The 21,768-nt window shown below is 33.6% G+C and overlaps 2 protein-coding genes across 2 annotated transcripts; one reads left to right on the top strand and one right to left on the bottom strand.

The window, feature by feature from the left end:
- Positions 1-1,931: 1,931 nt before the first annotated feature.
- On the bottom strand, positions 1,932-3,361 carry LOC135585841 (squamosa promoter-binding-like protein 17). Its single transcript, XM_009396913.3, has 3 exons — positions 2,966-3,361; positions 2,654-2,781; positions 1,932-2,548 (listed from the first exon to the last, which is right to left on the bottom strand). The coding sequence occupies exons 1-3, from the start codon at positions 3,298-3,300 to the stop codon at positions 2,157-2,159; spliced, it is 855 nt and encodes a 284-aa protein (XP_009395188.2). The 5' UTR covers positions 3,301-3,361; the 3' UTR covers positions 1,932-2,156.
- A 244-nt stretch (positions 3,362-3,605) lies between these two features.
- Positions 3,606-6,160, top strand: LOC135672003 (FRIGIDA-like protein 4a). Its single transcript, XM_065180462.1, has 3 exons — positions 3,606-3,657; positions 5,235-5,407; positions 5,567-6,160. Exons 1-3 carry the CDS (start codon positions 3,606-3,608, stop codon positions 6,104-6,106), a joined length of 765 nt encoding a protein of 254 aa, XP_065036534.1. The 3' UTR covers positions 6,107-6,160.
- The last annotated feature ends 15,608 nt before the right edge of the window (positions 6,161-21,768 follow it).

Here is a 21,768-nt window from a genome sequence, read left to right as displayed (position 1 = left end):
GGACAAGGCAAGAGGAGAAGCAGCCGGGGCCGGTTCCTTTCCTACCCAGTTTCTCACCCCAAAAGTTTATCCGCGTTTTACTCGTCTCACATGCCTGTCTTTTCATTGGAAAACACTAGGAGCCATTTCTGGGTACGATGTCTTAGGGGTGATTTAGCATTTTTCTGTCGAGGAGACCGGGTGGGGCCGATTAAGTCCAACTTCTATCTGCTGCTGCGCATGTGACGAGGTGGAGAACGATGAGGATCTCCTCCAAGAAGCACTCGCGTCAACCGTATAAAAAACCTTTATGATTCGTCCAAATCACCAGTAAAACGACAGCTCAGATACGTTCACGGTGGACATGTGGGATCGAATTATTCTAAGTACAAGTGTGTTTGGAAGAGATCCAAGTCCTCGGAGGACTCGAAGGCCGGTTGGAAGAGACGGCCAATTGCGTTTGGTAACGACAGTGGTTTAATCAAATAATTAATTTTTTTTTAAAAAGAAAATATTAGATATATTTAACATAAAGGAAAATAACAATTAAAAATAATTAATTTAAGATAAACCAAAAGCTTCTAATTGTTTTTGAAAAATAAATCAATTTTTAATATTTTCAATCCAACAGAAAGTTATTACTATGAGATTTATTTTTCAAAAACAATTAGAAGCTTTTGGTAAAAGGTGTTGGAAAAATGATACTATGAGATTTATTCCATGAATCTTTGATCCCGTAAGAGCAAGGATGTTGAAAATACAGCTTTTCTCATGTAATAAACTAAAATTATTTGGGCCACATTCAAATTATATAATAGCGTAAAAATGTTAGTGTTTATATTAATCAAAGTTAAAGACCATTAAGTAATTGCCAATAAATGTTTAAAGTTTTAAATTAGAAGTAATGGCATAAAGATGGCTATGAAGAGGATGAAAATATATATTAATTATAATTGTGAGATTGAAAGGTTTTAAAGGATCACATGATAATTATTTTCACTAATTTATTTAATAAAATTTAGATAATTAAAAATAAAATTGATGAGTAAAAAAATAATATTATTCTAAGTTACCGTGAATCGAGTTTGATGTAACCCAAATATTTTCATCAAGTCAATCCGAATTTTTTTTAACTATTAACACAAGATATTTAATATATTTTTTAATTTAATATAATTTTAGAGATAAATAAATTTTAAATAAAATATTTTTTGATTAAATCTATGACAAATATAACTAATTAATTTTTTACTAAATCTATCCAAACTTCTTAAAAAAATTTTGATAATATATTTAATATTATTTTTTATTTTTTTATATAGTTAGTATAATTACCTTTTAAAAAATATATTTTTAACTTCAATTTGTGATCATGTGTAACACAAGTATCACTTTTTGAATTTTCACCCAAACTCATCCAAAACTTCTGGCGAGATGTTAATATATTTAGTATCCTTTTCTTATAAAAATTTAAAAAATAATTAATTTTTAAAATAATATTTTTTTATTGAATCTATCAGTGATCATTCAAGTATAATTCATATTAATTTTTATCAAACCAATCCCAATATCTCTAAAAGTATTAACATGATTCTAAGATATATAGTATTATTTTTTATATAAACATTAATATATTTTATGATTAAGTGTATACTTTATTAGATGATTTAAGATATTTTTCCTATAAAAATTAATAATATTTTTAACATAATTTTTTAAATTTTATTTATAAATTAATAATATTTTATTTAAAATTAATATTTATAAAAAAATTATTTTAATTAAATCATAAAAATACACCTCATGATAAAAACCAAATATAAAGGTAGCATTCCATAAAAACTCAATACCAGGGATAGGAGCTTTTTTATTTTCCATAAATTACCCAATAATTAAAATGATAGGAATATCCTCACGCATTAATCCACTTTTATATCAGAAAGATAATTTTCTTATTTTTATTTTCAGTGAGAAATATATAAGAATTAATATTTTTCAATAAAAATAATAATTATTTTAGGGACATGTTCTAAAAGGGATTAATGCATCTAACAGAAAATTTCAGGTTTAGTTTGATCTGACAAGGAAAAAAAAGAAAAAGGAAAGAAAAGAAAGAAGAAAGTTCATGCTAACAAAACACTGGAACAGCCATGGGAAGCTTGATAGAGAGCTTGGGACTACAGAGTCCAGTGGATGGCATCATCAGAAAACCTGCATCTCACACTGGGATCAACACCCATGCATTGTCTCTTACCCTGAGGCACCAGCTCAATCTCACCTGCAAAATGGCCGTCATCAGGTTCTCCAACCTGATTCAATCTCACTTCGAATGAGGTGCTGCAACCCCGAGAACTGGTCATGTAGTCTGCAACTAGTGTGCTACCCCATGGTTGAGCTGACAGAAGAGAGAGAGCACGGCTTGAATCTGAACCTGCTGTAAGATGTGGAATTCCTGGAGCTGATGCAGCTCCTAAGCCACTTTGATTTATTTGCCATGCATTTTGCAGGATTGAAGGGAGTTTGGGGTGAGTGAAGTCCACAAGAAACCCTCTGAACCTGTTGTTGCCTTCTGCTTCGAGATTACAATGTGGGTTAGAAGAAACAAAGGCTGAAGGCAGAGAAGAACATCTAGAAAGGTGCAGAAGAAGTTTTGGGGATGAGCTCAGGGCCTAACCATGGAAGACTGATGGCATGCATGCGACGTGCGCTGATAGAGGTCGCCTCCTTCGCCGCTCGTTGTGGCAGGCCAGACGTCTCCTGCAACTGCGTTTCCCTTGGTCGAACTCAGGCAATTGGTGGAACCTGTAAGATTTGGATTTAGTCTCACATCAATGAGTGAGATTATACATGAATTCATAAGGATTATAACTAGTTTATGAGGATTAATATCATACACAACAAATTAAAAGAGTGGTTGACGTACTAAATGAAAAGGTGAAGCAGAGGAAGAACAAGAAGAGCAGGCGAAGGGGGCAAAGTGATTGACCTGCTGCACTGCTGACAGAATCGCTGCTCCATCCCTGCCACCAGCACCTTGGCGGACTTGGAATGCACCCCACACACCTTGTGCCTGCAGTGGTACGCCTTGGCCCCGGTGAGATCGACACTACACCCTTCGACCTGGCACCTGGGTGGCTGCTGCTGTTTCCCCACCTGCGCCACCCCTTTCCCCTTCTTCTGAGGTGCTGGCAGTGCGACCGGGAACGAAGAGGATGAGACAGAGAAATCCTCGAAGTACGTCTTCCTTCCAATCTTGAGCCCCTGGGTGGAATCGCTGGAGCCACAGGCACTGGAAGCAACGTTTGAGCAGTTCGGATTCATCTCTTGCTGCAGACTCCCAGTGCCTTCTCTCCCCGCCTGGTATAAAGAAGCCAGCAGGCAACTCCCCATGGCCTGTCATGTCACAGAAGAGAGACAAGCAGCGATGTGACGTTAACAAGTTCTCGTATCATCAAACAGTACTGGCAATTGTTGTTGTCTTATTGCTGGGACTTATGGTGATGTCTGAAATCTTCATGAAACAGCCAGTGAGTTCTTTGTTCATCACACGTCATATTAACAGCAATATTGTCATCGAGTTCTATCTGCTTTTCGTACAGGTTGCAGCTGAGCTGAGCCCTTGAGGGATGCGCAAGTGTGCTGAGAAAAGGATTGACGTGATAATTGAGTGCTGGGCAGGTTGGATTCTGACTGCTGGAGAATCTTTTGGAGTGAGCTTTCAGATTGCATGAGGCTTTGGGTTTGTCTGCTGACCTCTTCTGGTGGCAGACACGGGGGATCCTCTGTACTGGTTAAAATGACAACTAGGATTGGATATTGTAATTTATGGGTTGATTATTTAAAGCTATCAAATTTTTGAACAAACGTGAAGACACTATCCTTTTAATAGTTTGTTGGTTGACAATCAAATAAACAATGTAAAACGATGTTTTTTTTTATATTGAACCCAAAACAAGGATGCTCATTATGCTATAATCCACAATGTTTTCAATTCTTTGAACTATTAGGACTCCAACTATAATGTATTCTTTGGCATCTTGAATGCCAATAGCTTAATGCAATATTTTTTCTTTCGTTTTGTTAAAAGAAATCAAATTTATAACCATTTATAATCAAATTTATAATCAATTAATATAGTGTATCTTAGGACTTCTCTTATACTTGAGACTATAAGCTAACACTATCATCTTTCCATGGTTATTTTCTATGTGTAAGAATTTTATGTAATCAATTAGAAGAACAATGATATTAATAGTCTGGTAAAATGTTATGCTTTGTTTTTATCATAAGCGAAGCATGGATTTAAATCTTGGTCAGATGATTGTTCTGGATCTACTATAACGGTATGATACCAGTATACCAAGCATATCGATCCACACCATTCAGTATGGACAAAAATATTGAAAAATTAATATCGATCATTATTGTCTCATATGGTCCAACATTAGTCTTTGCTTGGAGCAATAAATACTGGTCAACTATGGTGCAGACTGAACGATATTTCAAATCATGTTTGAAAGTGTTAATTAAGTTTATCGTGGATAGATTGCAATGTTCATTTTTGGATTTTAATTATTAGAAGCTCCATTTCATTTCTAGCATTGGTAGCATAAATTTTAGTCAAACCATTTATATATTATTTCCAAGTGGTGATTTAATGGCTAGACATTGCAAGACTTTATATATTTTTTAAGCTCCATCTGTTGCACTATTGCTTCTATTGAAATGGGGGACTGTCAAAGAAAAGGTAAAGGGGAAAAGGTTAGTTGATGTTTCATGTTATTTTGTTCGGAAGAAAAGGATAAAAAAAGGTTTTGTTCTTTCACAATTACATACGGGTTATTACTTCCAATGCTATTTTTGCAGAGCAACAATTATAAACAATATGAACTAGCTTGGAAAGTCATGTTAGCTCAGCTTGGCACTCTTGTCTGTGGATCGACCCTATATTCAACAGATTTATCATATTGTGACCATAATCATACTTATCTTCTGCATCATTTTCTGGTATGACTTTGATTGATGGTTATCACACAGAAACGTGTATCCTCTTGTTTTTGATATTTTATATGTAAATTTATTTGTACAAATCCACATACTTTTTGTCTTTTCCTGTTTTTGCTCATTATCTGTGCTATTTGTGCTTTCTTTCTGTTCAATGTCTGCATGAAAAGAAAATGTTGCTTATGGTGGATCAGTGCTATTGTCACTTGTACAAGGTTATTGTTTCACTTAAGGACTTTTTGCATTTGCAGATGTTATCGAGGAACTAATTAGTAAGGGACATCAGCTGGATGCAATAAACTTTGCCTATGAGGCTGGCCTTCAGGACAAGTTTACTCCTGTTTCACTGCTAAAATCCTTCCTGAAAGACTCAAATAAAGCAACTTCTACCTTTGAGGATCACAACGGTGGTGGGCAAACCACGGTACCCTACTCATTCCTGATTTTTTTTACTTTTTAATTTGTCACATCGTATAACTTACACTGACATTTTTGGATCCCTAATCTTGGTAATGATTCTGTAGTTTGTCTAATGTTTGACATGTATGTAGAAGTCAATGGTGCTCATTCTGTTCTATTGCAGAATTACACGTGCCGCAAGGAACAGTCAATTATTCGGGCTGCTATAAAATGTATTCAAGAACACAAGCTTGAAGCCGAGTTTCCATTAGAGAGCCTTCAGAAGCGACTTGAACAATTGGAGAAGGCCAAGGTGGAGAAGAAAAAACCTTCTGGTGGTGGTCCTGCAGCTCCTGCCAACAAGCGAACACGAGCTAATAATGGGGGACCAATGCCTCCTGCCAAGGCTGGTCGGCTAACAAACACTGTGCACGTCTCCTCCCCTGCTGCTCCTGCCTTTGTACGGTCACCATCTGCCCATTCCGCATACCCTGCGGCAGCACCTTATCCTTATGATAGTCCAGCAGGACACGGTGTCTATGGTAGCACGAGCCCTCCAGTCATCAGGGACTCCTATGGATATCCAGCCGAAGTAGGCCCTGTCGCACTTGGTGCGCCATACCACTCACCACCTATGAGTTATCCAGTCTATGGAAATTGCAATCCCTCGGGAGGATACAACAATGGAGTGGCACCAGGCTATCAACAGGCTTACTACAGGTAGGGTTGGTATCAAGACTTCAACAAGTTGACCTGGCTGGATGACATAATCACTAATAATTTTGAGCCATCTGCTTGATAGCCTATTTGTAGTGACTATTGGACAGAAAAGAACTGTGCACACAGTTGTTTGTCTTGATCCTCTCATTCAACAAAATTTTTCCTACACTCTCTTTCAGCGCAATTATAAATCAATATTTGAACTGTATTAACCTCCTTTTTGCGGTTTCAGAATGAATTGACATTTCAGAAGAGTCTATAGGATGGCAACTTATTCAACTTGTCAACTAGTTTGAGGGTGAGAATTCTTGTTTTCAGAAACAAAATATGGTAGCTTCTACCACTAGTAGCCAAATTATTTTTGGGGTGGGATTCTTAAACCTCCATCTTGACTGATTTTATTCAACTTGTCAACTAGTTTGAGGGTGACAATTCTTGTTTTCAGAAACAAAGTATGGTGCTCAGCTTCTACCACTAGTAGCCAAATTATTTTTGGGGTGGGATTCTTATATTGACTGATATTTTGGTGAGAAATTAGTTTTTTTTTTTCCTGGATGACAGATAAGTAGAAAATCAAACACTAAATCAGAAACTGGTCCTAAATGGAAGTAAAAAAGAAATTAACTTTGAGTTAATTTTAAAGCATCAAATTGTAGATTTGCAGAAATCAAATAAAAACAGTGCCGTAGAACTGAAACTTTTGTTATGATAAATGCTTAATAAAAGCAGATGTATCAAAGGCCGTTAATAAGAAGGGGATAAAAAGGGAAAACGAATTATTCGAGAGGAGGGATGAAGAAAAAGAAAGGGATGTCCTCAGCCTTGCCGTCCTTCACAACCGCGCAGAGATGGTAGCGAGGCAAGGGAACACGTGGGACCCACCCGATGGGGATGAGGTGGTGGGTAGAGATAATGTTGTAATTTTTAAAATATAAAACTAAAAGACATCCGCATCAGCAAAACGAATAGTATAACAGGCTAACGGGCAGGCAAATAGACCGGGCCAGGTAAACGGACCAAGACAAGTCGAGGGCCTTTAAACCCGACCCAAGTCGTTTAAAATTGGTGCGGCTCGCCTATAAATTCCCGGGATCGAGAGACTTCCATCCCAGTTAGTTCGAGGCACAATGGGGGGAACGAGATAGGTACGCCTCCTCTCCCTTCTCTCTTTCTCCTCTCCAATGCCGATGATTTGTTTTTCCTGATCTACCTCGCATTTCTACTTCTTTGTTTTCACTTTTCTCTCTTGCCTTCGATCTAAGAGGCGGCGATGATGCGACATGAAGCTTATTGACGGATTAGATCGTCTGTCATTTTGGCGCGTTTGGATCGATCATGGTGACGGCGAATCGCAGATTATCAATGCATATGTATAACCTTGATCCTAACCCTAAACTCCATCTACTTTCTTCGATGCTCGGTTTACCAATTTTAAATGGTGATGTCGGGCATTTTCCAGTAGTCCTTTGGAAGATGTATTTGAGTATAGTATTTACAGATGTGGAGCTCATCTGAAGGTAAGTTTCGGAGTAGCATATCGTATACTTCCCGAGTCACTGATATCACGATTCTTGGGGGCGTGCATTCTATCTTGTTGGCGGAGATTGCAATGTATATATTGCAGTAATTAATCCTGAATGAAACCCTAGTTAGAAATAATGATGTTCGTCATTAATACCTTAAATGATCTCAGGTCACAATGTAATTAGTTTCTTGGTTTTGATTAGCATTCATTTTTTTTTACATTCATGTACCTGTAATTTTGAGTGACGTGATCTGGAAAATTCTTAGTAGAGATTATACTCATACCCTTAGCAGGTGTATCTGAATGTAGTTACATCTTATTTTCTTCATAACCTTATTCCCATGTCTTGATGTTGCGGTGTCATCCGACTCTTTGTTGTCTGATATTGCAATCCTAAACAGAATGATGACAATAGCGGAAGACTGTGTGTTCCAAGAATCTGTTTGCAAAAGGTGTACTAGTTGCTGGAAATATGGACTTTGTAGTGTTGTGTATACTTTTCCAAAGCATTTAGTTGCTTGCTTTTATAGGAAACTAAAATAATTTGGATTCCAGATTTTAGATTTGTATGGTCTGCTGCAAGTTAAAAATGAATAATATAAGTATAGATTTTGTAATTTATTATTTCTTTGTAGATTTTTATTATTATCCATGTTTATTTTCTAATTATTTGTTCATTTTTCATTGAACAATCATCATTATTTGTTTTCAGCATATATGAGGTTGTCACTTGCTGTACTTAAGGCTTGCAATGTTGTGTAACATATTCTAAAGGTTTGTGTCTACGTTAAAATGGTGATCTCTTGCTGTGTAAGATTTTGACATTTTTATGGATATTCTCTAGGAATGTTTTTTGTTTGAAAGTTCATGTACAGTTATGCTGCATTAAAGATGGTACAAACTATCACCGTGTTAAGTTTGGATGTTTTACAGTGTTTATTGTCTTTTGCATTTGCCTCATCCATAAAGGGATAGTTCTAGAATTTGGGGCTCATTATAAGCTCTTTAGTAGGATTTCTTGTTTGAATGAACCTACCTTGAGAGGTCCTTTTTTCTCATGTTATCATGGAGTTATGCTTGCGATGCACTTCCATGTCCAGGTACATTGTTAATGTTTGAAACAATGAGACATCCAGGGGAGAATGCATGATAGTTGTTCACTGTCATGCTACTGCTTATACTTGTTTGAATTATATGTCCCATATAGCAAATGATTGTTTGTACCGTTTGCATAATTGCTTTTTCAGGTAGTCAGGATTGTGCTTGTGTTGATGATGTTGTAGCCCTCTTTAATCCATTTATTAAGCATCCATTAAGCTAGATGATGTGAAATGATCAATGTCTGCTGCTAACAACAAATCGTTCTCTAGTTTTTTTTATTCGCATTCAGGGTTTTTATTTGATAGAGGTATTTAGGGGATATGAAGTTTGTTTTGGGGTGGGGAAAGAAATAATACATTCAAGAGGATTGCTTCATTTCTTCCAACCTTTTTCTTTTTATCCTTTCATAGCTTTGATGATTTTTTTTTGTTTTGTAAATTTTCACTGTAAGGTTTTCATCTTTGTTTTTCACTATCTTGCTTTTCAATTATAAAGAGGCTATGATGATAAATAAAAGTCGATAATGGAATTGACCAATCACCATTTGGGCTTTTAAATGCAAGATTGTTTATCCATGGTGTTGGCAAGTCACAGATTCTTATGCATAAGTATGAAGCATAAAGGCTTTGTGATCTCTTTCAATGCTCGAATTTCCAATCATAATAGGATGATGGCGAGGCAATTTGGATGGCCTTCATGGCAACCACTGCAACAATGTCTATCTCTTAGGATGGGATTTGGGCAAGAAGAGGGAAGACCTATGGTCTGTTCTTGTGATTGACAAAAGATGAATCTGAGCCTCCTATTTCTTATTTTGTAAAGGATCTTTTGATTATTTTTACTATTTACATGTTTAAAATCATTTCATGCCTGATCAAGGGTTACTATACATGTTTTCCCTTTTTTCTTGGTTCAATTATTTTAAAAGTACTCATGGTATATTTGCTTAAGTGGTGTTAATTTTTCTGAGAATTGTTTTGATGTAGACATCACACAAAAATTATTTTTCAACCAAAATGACATTTTTAAATATTTACAAGTTTGGTGTGCTTTCATAATTTTGTTTCAAGTTTTTTTTTTTGTTCATTTGAGATTTGGATCACTTTAAGCTTCTACGAGAAGTTTACATGTTATCTTCAACATTATGTTAATTTTAGTACTTTTAAGAATTATTATCAGGATGTTAAAAATCAATTGAGGAAAAAAATATTGCAATGTGATAATTGGTCCAGTTAAAGAAAGTTTTTGAGTTTTGCAATAACAAACTGTATTTGGTGGGAACTTTGTATGGGTACAATTTGGGGTTAGAAACTTAGAAGGTTTTCTTTTTTAAATGAACAGATCCTTTTTTATCACATTGTCATGGATTTATGCTTGCAAAACACTTTCATGTCCAGGTAAATCGTTATTATTTGAAGCAATGAAGCATTTAGGGGAGTGCGCATGTGGTTATTGGGGCTGTTCTTGCCATGTCAGATAAATTGTTTCCTATGTTTCTTATCGTGCTATTGTTTGTATTTGTTTGTTATTCAGGGCTTAAATCCTTTGCCCCATAAAGCATATGATTCTTTGTACCGTTTGTGCAAATGCTTGTTCAGGTAGTAGGGGTTGCAATTGTGTTGATGACATTGTTGCCTCTGCATTGGTTAAGCATTGATTAAGCTAGATGATGTAAAATGATCATAAATGATCATTGTCTGTTGCAAACAACAAATAGTTCTTAGTTTTTATTCTCAATTAGGGTTCTTATTTAACCGAGGTATTTAGGGGATATGAAGCATGTTTTGGTGTGGGGAAAGAAATAATACATTCAAGAGGATTGCTTCTTTTCTTCCAATCTTTTTCTTTTTATCCTTTCATAGCTTTGATGATTTATATTTTTTTTTGTTGTAAATTTCATTGTATTGTTTTCAACTTTGCTTCTCGTTATCTTGCTTTTGAATTACGAAGAGGCTATGATGATAAATAAAAGTCGATGGATTTGACCAATCACCATTTGGGCTTTTAAACGCAAGATTGTTTCTCCGTGGTGTTGGCAAGTCACAGATTCTTATGCATTTGTATGAAGCATAAAGGCTTTATGGTCTCTTTCAATGCTCGGTTTTCCAATCTTAATAGGATGATGGCGAGGCAGTTTGGATGGCCTTCATGGCAACCACTGCAGCCATGTCTATCTCTTAGGATGGGATTTGGGCCAGAAGAGGGAAGACCTATGGTCTGTTCTTATGATTGACAAAAGATGAATCTGAGCCTCCTATATCTTATTTTGTAAAGGATCTTTTGATTATATTTACTATTTAAATGTTTAAAATCATTTAATGCCTGATCAAGAGTTATTTTATATGTTTCTCCTTTTTTCTCTTTTCTTGTTTCAATTATTTTAAATGTACTCATGGTATATTTGCTTAAGTGGTGTTAATTTTTCTGAGAATTGTTTTGATGTAGACATCACAGAAAAATTATTTTTCAACAAAAATGATATTTTTAAATATTAAAAAGTTTGGTGTGCTTTCATAATTTTGTTTCAAGTTTTTTTTTTTGTTCATCTGAGATTCGGATCACTTTAAGATTCTTTGAGAAGTTTACATGTTATCTTCAATATTATGTTAATTTTGGTACTTTTAAGAATTATTATCAGATGTTAAAAATCAATTGAGGAAAAAAATATGGCAATGTGATAATTGGTCCACTTAAAGAAAGTCTTTGAGTTTTGCTACAGCAAACTGTATTTGTTGGGAACTTTGTATGAGTACAATTTGGGGTTCGAAACTTAGAAGGTTTTCTTTTTAAAATGAACACATCCTTTTTGCTCACATTGTCATGGATTTATGCTTGCAAAACACTTTCATGTCTAGGTAAATCGTTATTGTTTGAAGCAATGAAGCATCTAGGGGGAGTGCGTATGTGGTTATTGGGGCTGTTCTTGTCATGTCAGATAAATTGTTTCCTATGTTTGTTGTCGTACTATTGCTTGTACTTGTTTGTTATTCCGGGCTTAAATCTTATGCCCCATAATGCATATGATTCTTTGTACCGTTTGTGCAAATTCTTGTTCAGGTAGTAGCTGTTGTAATTGTGTTGATGATATTGTAATTGTGTTGATGATATTGTTGTCCCTGCATTGGTTAAGCATTGATTAAGCTAGATGATGTAAAATAATCATAAATGATCATTGTTTGCCGCAAACAATAAATAGTTCTCTAGTTTTTTATTCTCAATTAGGTTTCTAATTTAACTGAGGTATTTAGGGGATATGGAGCTTGTTTTGGTGTGGGGAAATAAATAATATATTCAAGATGATTACTTCTTTTCTTCCAACCTTTTTCTTTTTATCCTTTAATAGCTTTAATGATTTATTTATTTATTTTTATAAATTTTACTGTATTGTTTTCATCTTTGTTTCTCTGTATCTTGCTTTTCAATTACGAAGAGGCTATGATGATAAATAAAAGTCAATGATGGATTTGACCAATCACCATTTGGACCTTTAAATGCAAGATTGTTTCTCGATGGTGTTGGCAAGTCACAGATTCTTATGCATTTGTATGAAGCATAAAGGCTTTATGGTCTCTTTCAATGCTCGGTTTTTCAATCTTAAGAGGATTATGGCGAGGCAGTTTGGATGGCCTTCATGGCAACCACTGCAGCCATCTCTATCTCTTAGGATGGGATTTGGGCAAGAAGAGAGAAGACCTATGGTCTGTTCTTATGATTGACAAAAGATGAATCTGAGCCTCCTATATCTTATTTTGTTAAGGATCTTTTGATTATATTTACTATTTAAATGTTTAAAATCATTTAATGCCTGATCAAGAGTTATTATATATGTTTCTCCTTTTTTCTCTTTTCTTTTTCAATTATTTTAAATGTACTCATGGTATATTTGCTTAAGTGGTGTTAATTTTTCTGAGAATTGTTTTGATGTAGACATCACAGAAAAATTATTTTTCAACCAAAATGATATTTTTAAATATTAAAAAGTTTGGTGTGCTTTCATAATTTTGTTTCAAGTTTTTTTTTTGTTCATCTCAGATTCGGATCACTTTAAGCTTCTATGAGAAGTTTACATGTTATCTTCAACATTATGTTAATTTTGATACTTTTAAGAATTATTATCAGATGTTAAAAATCAATTGAGGAAAAAAATATGGCAATGTGATAATTGGTCCAGTTAAAGAAAGTCTTTGAGTTTTGCTACAGCAAACTGTATTTGTTGGGAACTTTGTATGAGTACAATTTGGGGTTCGAAACTTAGAAGGTTTTCTTTTAAAAATGAACAGATCTTTTTTGCTCACATTATCTTGGATTTATGCTTGCAAAACACTTTCATGTCTAGGTAAATCGTTATTGTTTGAAGTAATGAAGCATCTAGGGGAGTGCGTATGTGATTATTGGGGCTGTTCTTGCCATGTCAGATAAATTGTTTCCTATGTTTGTTGTCGTACTATTGCTTGTACTTGTTTGTTATTCCGGGCTTAAATCCTATGCCCCATAATGCATATGATTCCATGTACCGTTTGTGCAAATGCTTGTTCAAGTAGTAACGGTTGCAATTGTGTTGATGACATTGTTGCCCCTACATTGGTTAAGCATTGATTAAGCTAGATGATGTAAAATAATCATAAATGTTCATTGTCTGCCGCAAACAACAAATAGTTCTCTAGTTTTTTATTCTCAATTAGGTTTCTAATTTAAGAGGTATTTAGGAGATATGGAGTTTGTTTTGGTGTGTGGAAAGAAATAATACATTCAAGATGATTGCTTCTTTTCTTCCAATCGTTTTCTTTTTATCCTTTAATAGTTTTGATGATTTATTTATTTATTTTTATAAATTTCACTATATTGTTTTCATCTTTGTTTCTTGGTATCTTGCTTTTCAATTACGAAGAGGCTATGATGATAAATAAAAGTCAATGATGGATTTGACCAATCACCATTTGGGCCTTTAAATGCAAGATTGTTTCTCCATGGTGTTGGCAAGTCACAGATTCTTATGCATTTGTATGAAGCATAAAGGCTTTATGGTCTCTTTCAATGCTCGGTTTTTCAATCTTAATAGGATGATGGCGAGGCAGTTTGGATGGCCTTCATGGCAACCACTGCAGCCATGTCTATCTCTTAGGGTTGGATTTGGGCAAGAAGAGGGAAGACCTATGGTCTATTCTTGTGATTGACAAAAGCTGAATCTGAGCCTCTTATTTCTTATTTTGTAAAGGATTTTTTTATTATTTTTACTATTTAAATATTTAAAATCATTTCATGCCTGATAAAGGGTTACTATACATGTTTCTCCTTTTTTCTCTTTTCTTGGTTCAATTATTTTAAATGTACTCATGGTATATTTGCTTAGCGGTGTTAATTTTTCTGAGAATTGTTTTGATTTAGACATTACAGAAAAATTAGTTTTCAACCAAAATGATATTTTTAAATATTTACAAGTTTGGTATGCTTTCGTAATTTTGTTTCAAATTTATTTTTTGTTCATATGAGATTCGGATCACTTTAAGCTTCTATGAGAAGTTTACATGTTATCTTCAACATTATGTTAATTTTGGTACTTTTAAAAATTATTATCAGATGTTAAAAATCAATTGAGGAAAAAATATGGCAATGTGATAATTGGTCCAGTTAAAGAAAGTCTTTGAGTTTTGCTACAGCAAACTGTATTTGTTGGGAACTTTGTATGAGTACAATTTGGTGTTCGAAATTTAGAAGGTTTTCTTTTTAAAATGAACAGATCCTTTTTGCTCACATTGTCATGGATTTATGCTTGCAAAACACTTTCATGTCTAGGTAAATCGTTATTGTTTGAAGCAATGAAGCATCTAGGGGATGCGTATGTGGTTATTGGGGTTGTTCTTGCCATGTCAGATAAATTGTTTCCTATGTTTGTTATCGTACTATTGCTTGTACTTGTTTGTTATTCTGGGCTTAAATCCTATGCCCAATAATGCATATGATTTTTTGTACCGTTTGTGCAAATTCTTGTTCAGGTAGTAGCTGTTGCAATTGTGTTGATGACATTGTTGCTCTTGCATTAGTTAAGCATTGATTAAGCTAGATGATGTAAAATAAACATAAATGATCATTGTTTGCCGCAAACAACAAATAGTTCTCTAGTTTTTTATTCTCAATTAGGTTTCTAATTTAACTGAGGTATTTAGGGGATATGGAGCTTGTTTTGGTGTGGGGGAAGAAATAATACATTCAAGATGATTGCTTCTTTTCTTCCAACCTTTTTCTTTTTATCCTTTAATAGCTTTGATGATTTATTTATTTATTTTTATAAATTTCACTGTATTGTTTTCATCTTTGTTTCTCGGTATCTTGCTTTTCAATTACGAAGAGGCTATGATGATAAATAAAAGTCAATGATGGATTTGACCAATCACCATTTGGGCCTTTAAACGCAAGATTGTTTCTCGATGGCGTTGGCAAGTCACATATTCTTATGCATTTGTATGAAGCATAAAGGCTTTATGGTCTCTTTCAATGCTCGATTTTCCAAACTTAATAGGATGATGGCGAGGCAGTTTGGATGGCCTTAATGGCAACCACTGCAGCCAAGTCTATCTCTTAGGATGGGATTTGGGCAAGAAGAGGGAAGACCTATGGTCTGTTCTTGTGATTGACAAAAGATGAATCTGAGCCTCCTATATCTTATTTTGTAAAAGATCTTTTGATTATATTTACTATTTAAATGTTTAAAATCATTTAATGCCTGATCAAGAATTATTTTATATGTTTCTTCTTTTTTCTCTTTTCTTGTTTCAATTATTTTAAATGTACTAATGGTATATTTGCTTAAGTGGTGTTAATTTTTCTGAGAATTGTTTTGATGTAGACATCACAGAAAAATTATATTTCACCCAAAATGATATTTTTAAATATTAAAAAGTTTGGTTTCCTTTCATAATTTTGTTTCAAGTTTTTTTTTTTGTTTATCTGATGTTCGGATCACTTTAAGCTTCTATGAGAAGTTTATATGTTATCTTCAACATTATGTTAATTTTGGTACTTTTAAGATCTATTATCAGATGTTAAAAATCAATTGAGGAAAAAAATATGGCAATGTGATAATTGGTCCAGTTAAAGAAAGTCTTTGAGTTTTGCTACAGCAAACTGTATTTGTTGGGAACTTTGTATGGGTGCAATTTGGGGTTCCAAACTTAGAAGGTTTTCTTTTTAAAATGAACAGATCCATTTTGCTCACATTGTCATATATATACTTGCAGAACACTTTCATGTCTAGGTAAATCGTTATTGTTTGAAGCAATGAAGCATCTAGGGGAGTGCGTATGTGGTTATTGGGGCTGTTCTTGCCATGTCAGATAAATTGTTTCCTATGTTTGTTGTCGTACAATTGCTTGTACTTGTTTGTTATTCTGGGCTTAAATCCTATGCCCCATAATGCATATGATTCTTTGTACCGTTTGTGCAAATTCTTGTTCAGGTAGTAGCTGTTGCAATTGTGTTGATGACATTGTTGCCCCTGCATTGGTTAAGCATTGATTAAGCTAGATGATGTAAAATAATCATAAATGTTCATTGTCTGCCGCAAACAACAAATAGTTCTCTAGTTTTTTATTCTCAATTAGGTTTCTAATTTAACTGAGTTATTTAGGGGATATGGAGTTTGTTTTGGTGTGGGGAAAGAAATAATACATTCAAGATGATTGCTTCTTTTCTTCCAACCTTTTTCTTTTTATCCTTTAATAGCTTTGATGATTTATTTATTTATTTTTATAAATTTCACTATATTGTTTTCATCCTTGTTTCTCGGTATCTTGCTTTTCAATTACGAAGAGGCTATGATGATAAATAAAAGTCAATGATGGATTTGACCAATCACCATTTGGACCTTTAAACGTAAGATTGTTTCTCGATGGTGTTGGCAAGTCACAGATTCTTATGCATTTGTATGAAGCATAAAGGCTTTATGGTCTCTTTCAATGCTCGGTTTTCCAATCTTAATAGGATGATGGCGAGGCAGTTTGGATGGCCTTCATGGCAACCACTGCAGCCATGTCTATCTCTTAGGATGGGATTTGGGCAAGAAGAGGGAAGACCTATGGTCTGTTCTTATGATTGACAAAAGATGAATCTGAGCCTCCTATATCTTATTTTGTAAAGGATCTTTTGATTATATTTACTATTTAAATATTTAAAATCATTTCATGCCTGATAAAGGGTTACTATACATGTTTCTCCTTTTTTCTCTTTTCTTGGTTCAATTATTTTAAATGTACTCATGGTATATTTGCTTAGCGGTGTTAATTTTTCTGAGAATTGTTTTGATTTAGACATTACAGAAAAATTAGTTTTCAACCAAAATGATATTTTTAAATATTTACAAGTTTGGTATGCTTTCGTAATTTTGTTTCAAATTTATTTTTTGTTCATATGAGATTCGGATCACTTTAAGCTTCTATGAGAAGTTTACATGTTATCTTCAACATTATGTTAATTTTGGTACTTTTAAAAATTATTATCATATGTTAAAAATCAATTGAGGAAAAAATATGGCAATGTGATAATTGGTCCAGTTAAAGAAAGTCTTTGAGTTTTGCTACAGCAAACTGTATTTGTTGGGAACTTTGTATAAGTACAATTTGGGGTTCGAAACTTAGAAGGTTTTCTTTTTAAAATGAACAGATCCTTTTTGCTCACATTGTCATGGATTTATGCTTCCAAAACACTTTCATGTCTAGGTAAATCGTTATTGTTTGAAGCAATGAAGCATCTAGGGGAGTGCATATGTGGTTATTGGGGTTGTTCTTGCCATGTCAGATAAATTGTTTCCTATGTTTGTTGTAGTACTATTGCTTGTACTTTGTTATTCTGGGCTTAAATCCTATGCCCAATAATGCATATGATTTTTTGTACCGTTTGTGCAAATTTTTGTTCAGGTAGTAGCTGTTGCTATTGTGTTGATGACATTGTTGCCCCTACATTAGTTAAGCATTGATTAAGCTAGATGATGTAAAATAATCATAAATGATCATTGTTTGTCGCAAACAACAAATAGTTCTCTAATTTTTTATTCTCAATTAGGTTTCTAATTTAACTGAGGTATTTAGGGGATATGGAGCTTGTTTTGGTGTGGGGAAAGAAATAATACATTCAAGATGATTGCTTCTTTTCTTCCAACCTTTTTCTTTTTATCCTTTAATAGCTTTGATGATTTATTTATTTATTTTTATAAATTTCACTGTATTGTTTTCATTTTTGTTTCTCGGTATCTTGCTTTTCAATTACGAAGAGGCTATGATGATAAATAAAAGTCAATGATGGATTTGACCAATCACCATTTGGGCCTTTAAACGTAAAGTTGTTTCTCGATGGTGTTGGCAAGTCACAGATTCTTATGCATTTGTTTGAAGCATAAAGGCTTTATGGTCTCTTTCAATGCTCGGTTTTTCAATCTTAATAGGATGATGGCGAGACAGTTTGGATGGCCTTCATGGCAACCACTGCAGCCATATCTATCTCTTAGGATGAGATTTGGGCAAGAAGAGGGAAGACCTATGGTCTGTTCTTGTGATTGACAAAAGATGAATCTGAGCCTCCTATATCTTATTTTGTAAAAGATCTTTTGATTATATTTACTATTTAAATGTTTAAAATCATTTAATGCATGATCAAGGGTTATTATATATGTTTCTCCTTTTTTCTCTTTTCTTGTTTCAATTATTTTAAATGTACTCATGGTATATTTGCTTAAGTGTTGTTAATTTTTCTGAGAATTGTTTTGATGTAGACATCACAGAAAAATTATTTTTAAACCAAAATGATATTTTTAAATATTAAAAAGTTTGGTTTGCTTTCATAATTTTGTTTCAAGTTTTTTTTTTTGTTTATCTGATGTTCGGATCATTTTAAGCTTCTATGAGAAGTTTACATGTTATCTTCAACATTATGTTAATTTTGGTACTTTTAAGATCTATTATTAGATGTTAAAAATCAATTGAGGAAAAAAATATGGCAATGTGATAATTGGTCCAGTTAAAGAAAGTCTTTGAGTTTTGCTACAGCAAACTGTATTTGTTGGGAACTTTTTATGGGTGCAATTTGGGGTTCGAAACTTAGAAGGTTTTCTTTTTAAAATGAACAGATCCTTTTTGCTCACATTGTCATGGATTTATACTTGCAAAACACTTTCATGTCTAGGTAAATCGTTATTGTTTGAAGCAATTAAGCATCTAGGGGAGTGCGTATGTGGTTATTGGGGCTGTTCTTGCCATGTCAGATAAATTGTTTCCTATGTTTGTTGTCGTACAATTGCTTGTACTTGTTTGTTATTCCGGGCTTAAATCCTATGCCCCATAATGCATATGATTCTTTGTACCGTTTGTGCAAATTCTTGTTCAGGTAGTAGCTGTTGCAATTGTGTTGATGACATTGTTGCCCCTGCATTGGTTAAGCATTGATTAAGCTAGATGATGTAAAATAATCATAAATGTTCATTGTCTGCCGCAAACAACAAATAGTTCTCTAGTTTTTTATTCTCAATTAGGTTTCTAATTTAACTGAGTTATTTAGGGTATATGGAGTTTGTTTTGGTGTGGGGAAAGAAATAATACATTCAAGATGATTGCTTCTTTTCTTCCAACCTTTTTCTTTTTATCCTTTAATAGCTTTGATGATTTATTTATTTATTTTTATAAATTTCACTATATTGTTTTCATCCTTGTTTCTCGGTATCTTGCTTTTCAATTACGAAGAGGCTATGATGATAAATAAAAGTCAATGATGGATTTGACCAATCACCATTTGGACCTTTAAACGTAAGATTGTTTCTCGATGGTGTTGGCAAGTCACAGATTCTTATGCATTTGTATGAAGCATAAAGGCTTTATGGTCTCTTTCAATGCTCGGTTTTCCAATCTTAATAGGATGATGGCGAGGCAGTTTGGATGGCCTTCATGGCAACCACTGTAGCCAAGTCTATCTCTTAGGATGGGATTTGGGCAAGAAGAGGGAAGACCTATGGTCTGTTCTTGTGATTGACAAAAGATGAATCTGAGCCTCCTATATCTTATTTTGTAAAAGATCTTTTGATTATATTTACTATTTAAATGTTTAAAATCATTTAATGCCTGATCAAGAATTATTTTATATGTTTCTTCTTTTTTCTCTTTTCTTGTTTCAATTATTTTAAATGTACTAATGGTATATTTGCTTAAGTGGTGTTAATTTTTCTGAGAATTGTTTTGATGTAGACATCACAGAAAAATTATATTTCACCCAAAATGATATTTTTAAATATTAAAAAGTTTGGTTTCCTTTCATAATTTTGTTTCAAGTTTTTTTTTTTGTTTATCTGATGTTCGGATCACTTTAAGCTTCTATGAGAAGTTTATATGTTATCTTCAACATTATGTTAATTTTGGTACTTTTAAGATCTATTATCAGATGTTAAAAATCAATTGAGGAAAAAAATATGGCAATGTGATAATTGGTCCAGTTAAAGAAAGTCTTTGAGTTTTGCTACAGCAAACTGTATTTGTTGGGAACTTTGTATGGGTGCAATTTGGGGTTCCAAACTTAGAAGGTTTTCTTTTTAAAATGAACAGATCCATTTTGCTCACATTGTCATATATATACTTGCAAAACACTTTCATGTCTAGGTAAATCGTTATTGTTTGAAGCAATGAAGCATCTAGGGGAGTGCGTATGTGGTTATTGGGGCTGTTCTTGCCATGTCAGATAAATTGTTTCCTATGTTTGTTGTCGTACAATTGCTTGTACTTGTTTGTTATTCCGGGCTTAAATCCTATGCCCCATAATGCATATGATTCTTTGTACCGTTTGTGCAAATTCTTGTTCAGGTAGTAGCTGTTGCAATTGTGTTGATGACATTGTTGCCCCTGCATTGGTTAAGCATTGATTAAGCTAGATGATGTAAAATAATCATAAATGTTCATTGTCTGCCGCAAACAACAAATAGTTCTCTAGTTTTTTATTCTCAATTAGGTTTCTAATTTAACTGAGTTATTTAGGGGATATGGAGTTTGTTTTGGTGTGGGGAAAGAAATAATACATTCAAGATGATTGCTTCTTTTCTTCCAACCTTTTTCTTTTTATCCTTTAATAGCTTTTGCTGATTTATTTATTTATTTTTATAAATTTCACTATATTGTTTTCATCCTTGTTTCTCGGTATCTTGCTTTTCAATTACGAAGAGGCTATGATGATAAATAAAAGTCAATGATGGATTTGACCAATCACCATTTGGACCTTTAAACGTAAGATTGTTTCTCGATGGTGTTGGCAAGTCACAGATTCTTATGCATTTGTATGAAGCATAAAGGCTTTATGGTCTCTTTCAATGCTCGGTTTTCCAATCTTAATAGGATGATGGCGAGGCAGTTTGGATGGCCTTCATGGCAACCACTGCAGCCATGTCTATCTCTTAGGATGGGATTTGGGCAAGAAGAGGGAAGACCTATGGTCTGTTCTTATGATTGACAAAAGATGAATCTGAGCCTCCTATATCTTATTTTGTAAAGGATCTTTTGATTATATTTACTATTTAAATATTTAAAATCATTTCATGCCTGATAAAGTGTTACTATACATGTTTCTCCTTTTTTCTCTTTTCTTGGTTCAATTATTTTAAATGTACTCATGGTATATTTGCTTAGCGGTGTTAATTTTTCTGAGAATTGTTTTGATTTAGACATTACAGAAAAATTAGTTTTCAACCAAAATGATATTTTTAAATATTTACAAGTTTGGTATGCTTTCGTAATTTTGTTTCAAATTTATTTTTTGTTCATATGAGATTCGGATCACTTTAAGCTTCTTTGAGAAGTTTACATGTTATCTTCAACATTATGTTAATTTTGGTACTTTTAAAAATTATTATCAGATGTTAAAAATCAATTGAGGAAAAAATATGGCAATGTGATAATTGGTCCAGTTAAAGAAAGTCTTTGAGTTTTGCTACAGCAAACTGTATTTGTTGGGAACTTTGTATAAGTACAATTTGGGGTTCGAAACTTAGAAGGTTTTCTTTTTAAAATGAACAGATCCTT

Source organism: Musa acuminata, chromosome BXJ1-4 (genome assembly GCF_036884655.1).
Source record: "Musa acuminata AAA Group cultivar baxijiao chromosome BXJ1-4, Cavendish_Baxijiao_AAA, whole genome shotgun sequence".
NCBI classification, from domain to species: domain Eukaryota; kingdom Viridiplantae; phylum Streptophyta; class Magnoliopsida; order Zingiberales; family Musaceae; genus Musa; species Musa acuminata.
This window is presented reverse-complemented; position numbering and strand designations above follow the sequence as displayed.

Excerpts from the sequence above, each read along its gene's own strand:
- LOC135585841 (XM_009396913.3), bottom strand. The coding sequence starts at position 3,300 with ATGAATCCGAACTGCTCAAACGTTGCTTCCAGTGCCTGTGGCTCCAGC. Across the intron at positions 2,782-2,965 it reads TTCTGTCAGCAGTGCAGCAG|GTTCCACCAATTGCCTGAGT; the intron begins GTCAATCACTTT and ends CAAATCTTACAG. Across the intron at positions 2,549-2,653 it reads CATGCCATCAGTCTTCCATG|AAGGCAACAACAGGTTCAGA; the intron begins GTTAGGCCCTGA and ends ATCTCGAAGCAG.
- LOC135672003 (XM_065180462.1), top strand. The coding sequence starts at position 3,606 with ATGCGCAAGTGTGCTGAGAAAAGGATTGACGTGATAATTGAGTGCTGG. Across the intron at positions 3,658-5,234 it reads GATAATTGAGTGCTGGGCAG|ATGTTATCGAGGAACTAATT; the intron begins GTTGGATTCTGA and ends TTGCATTTGCAG. Across the intron at positions 5,408-5,566 it reads ACGGTGGTGGGCAAACCACG|AATTACACGTGCCGCAAGGA; the intron begins GTACCCTACTCA and ends GTTCTATTGCAG.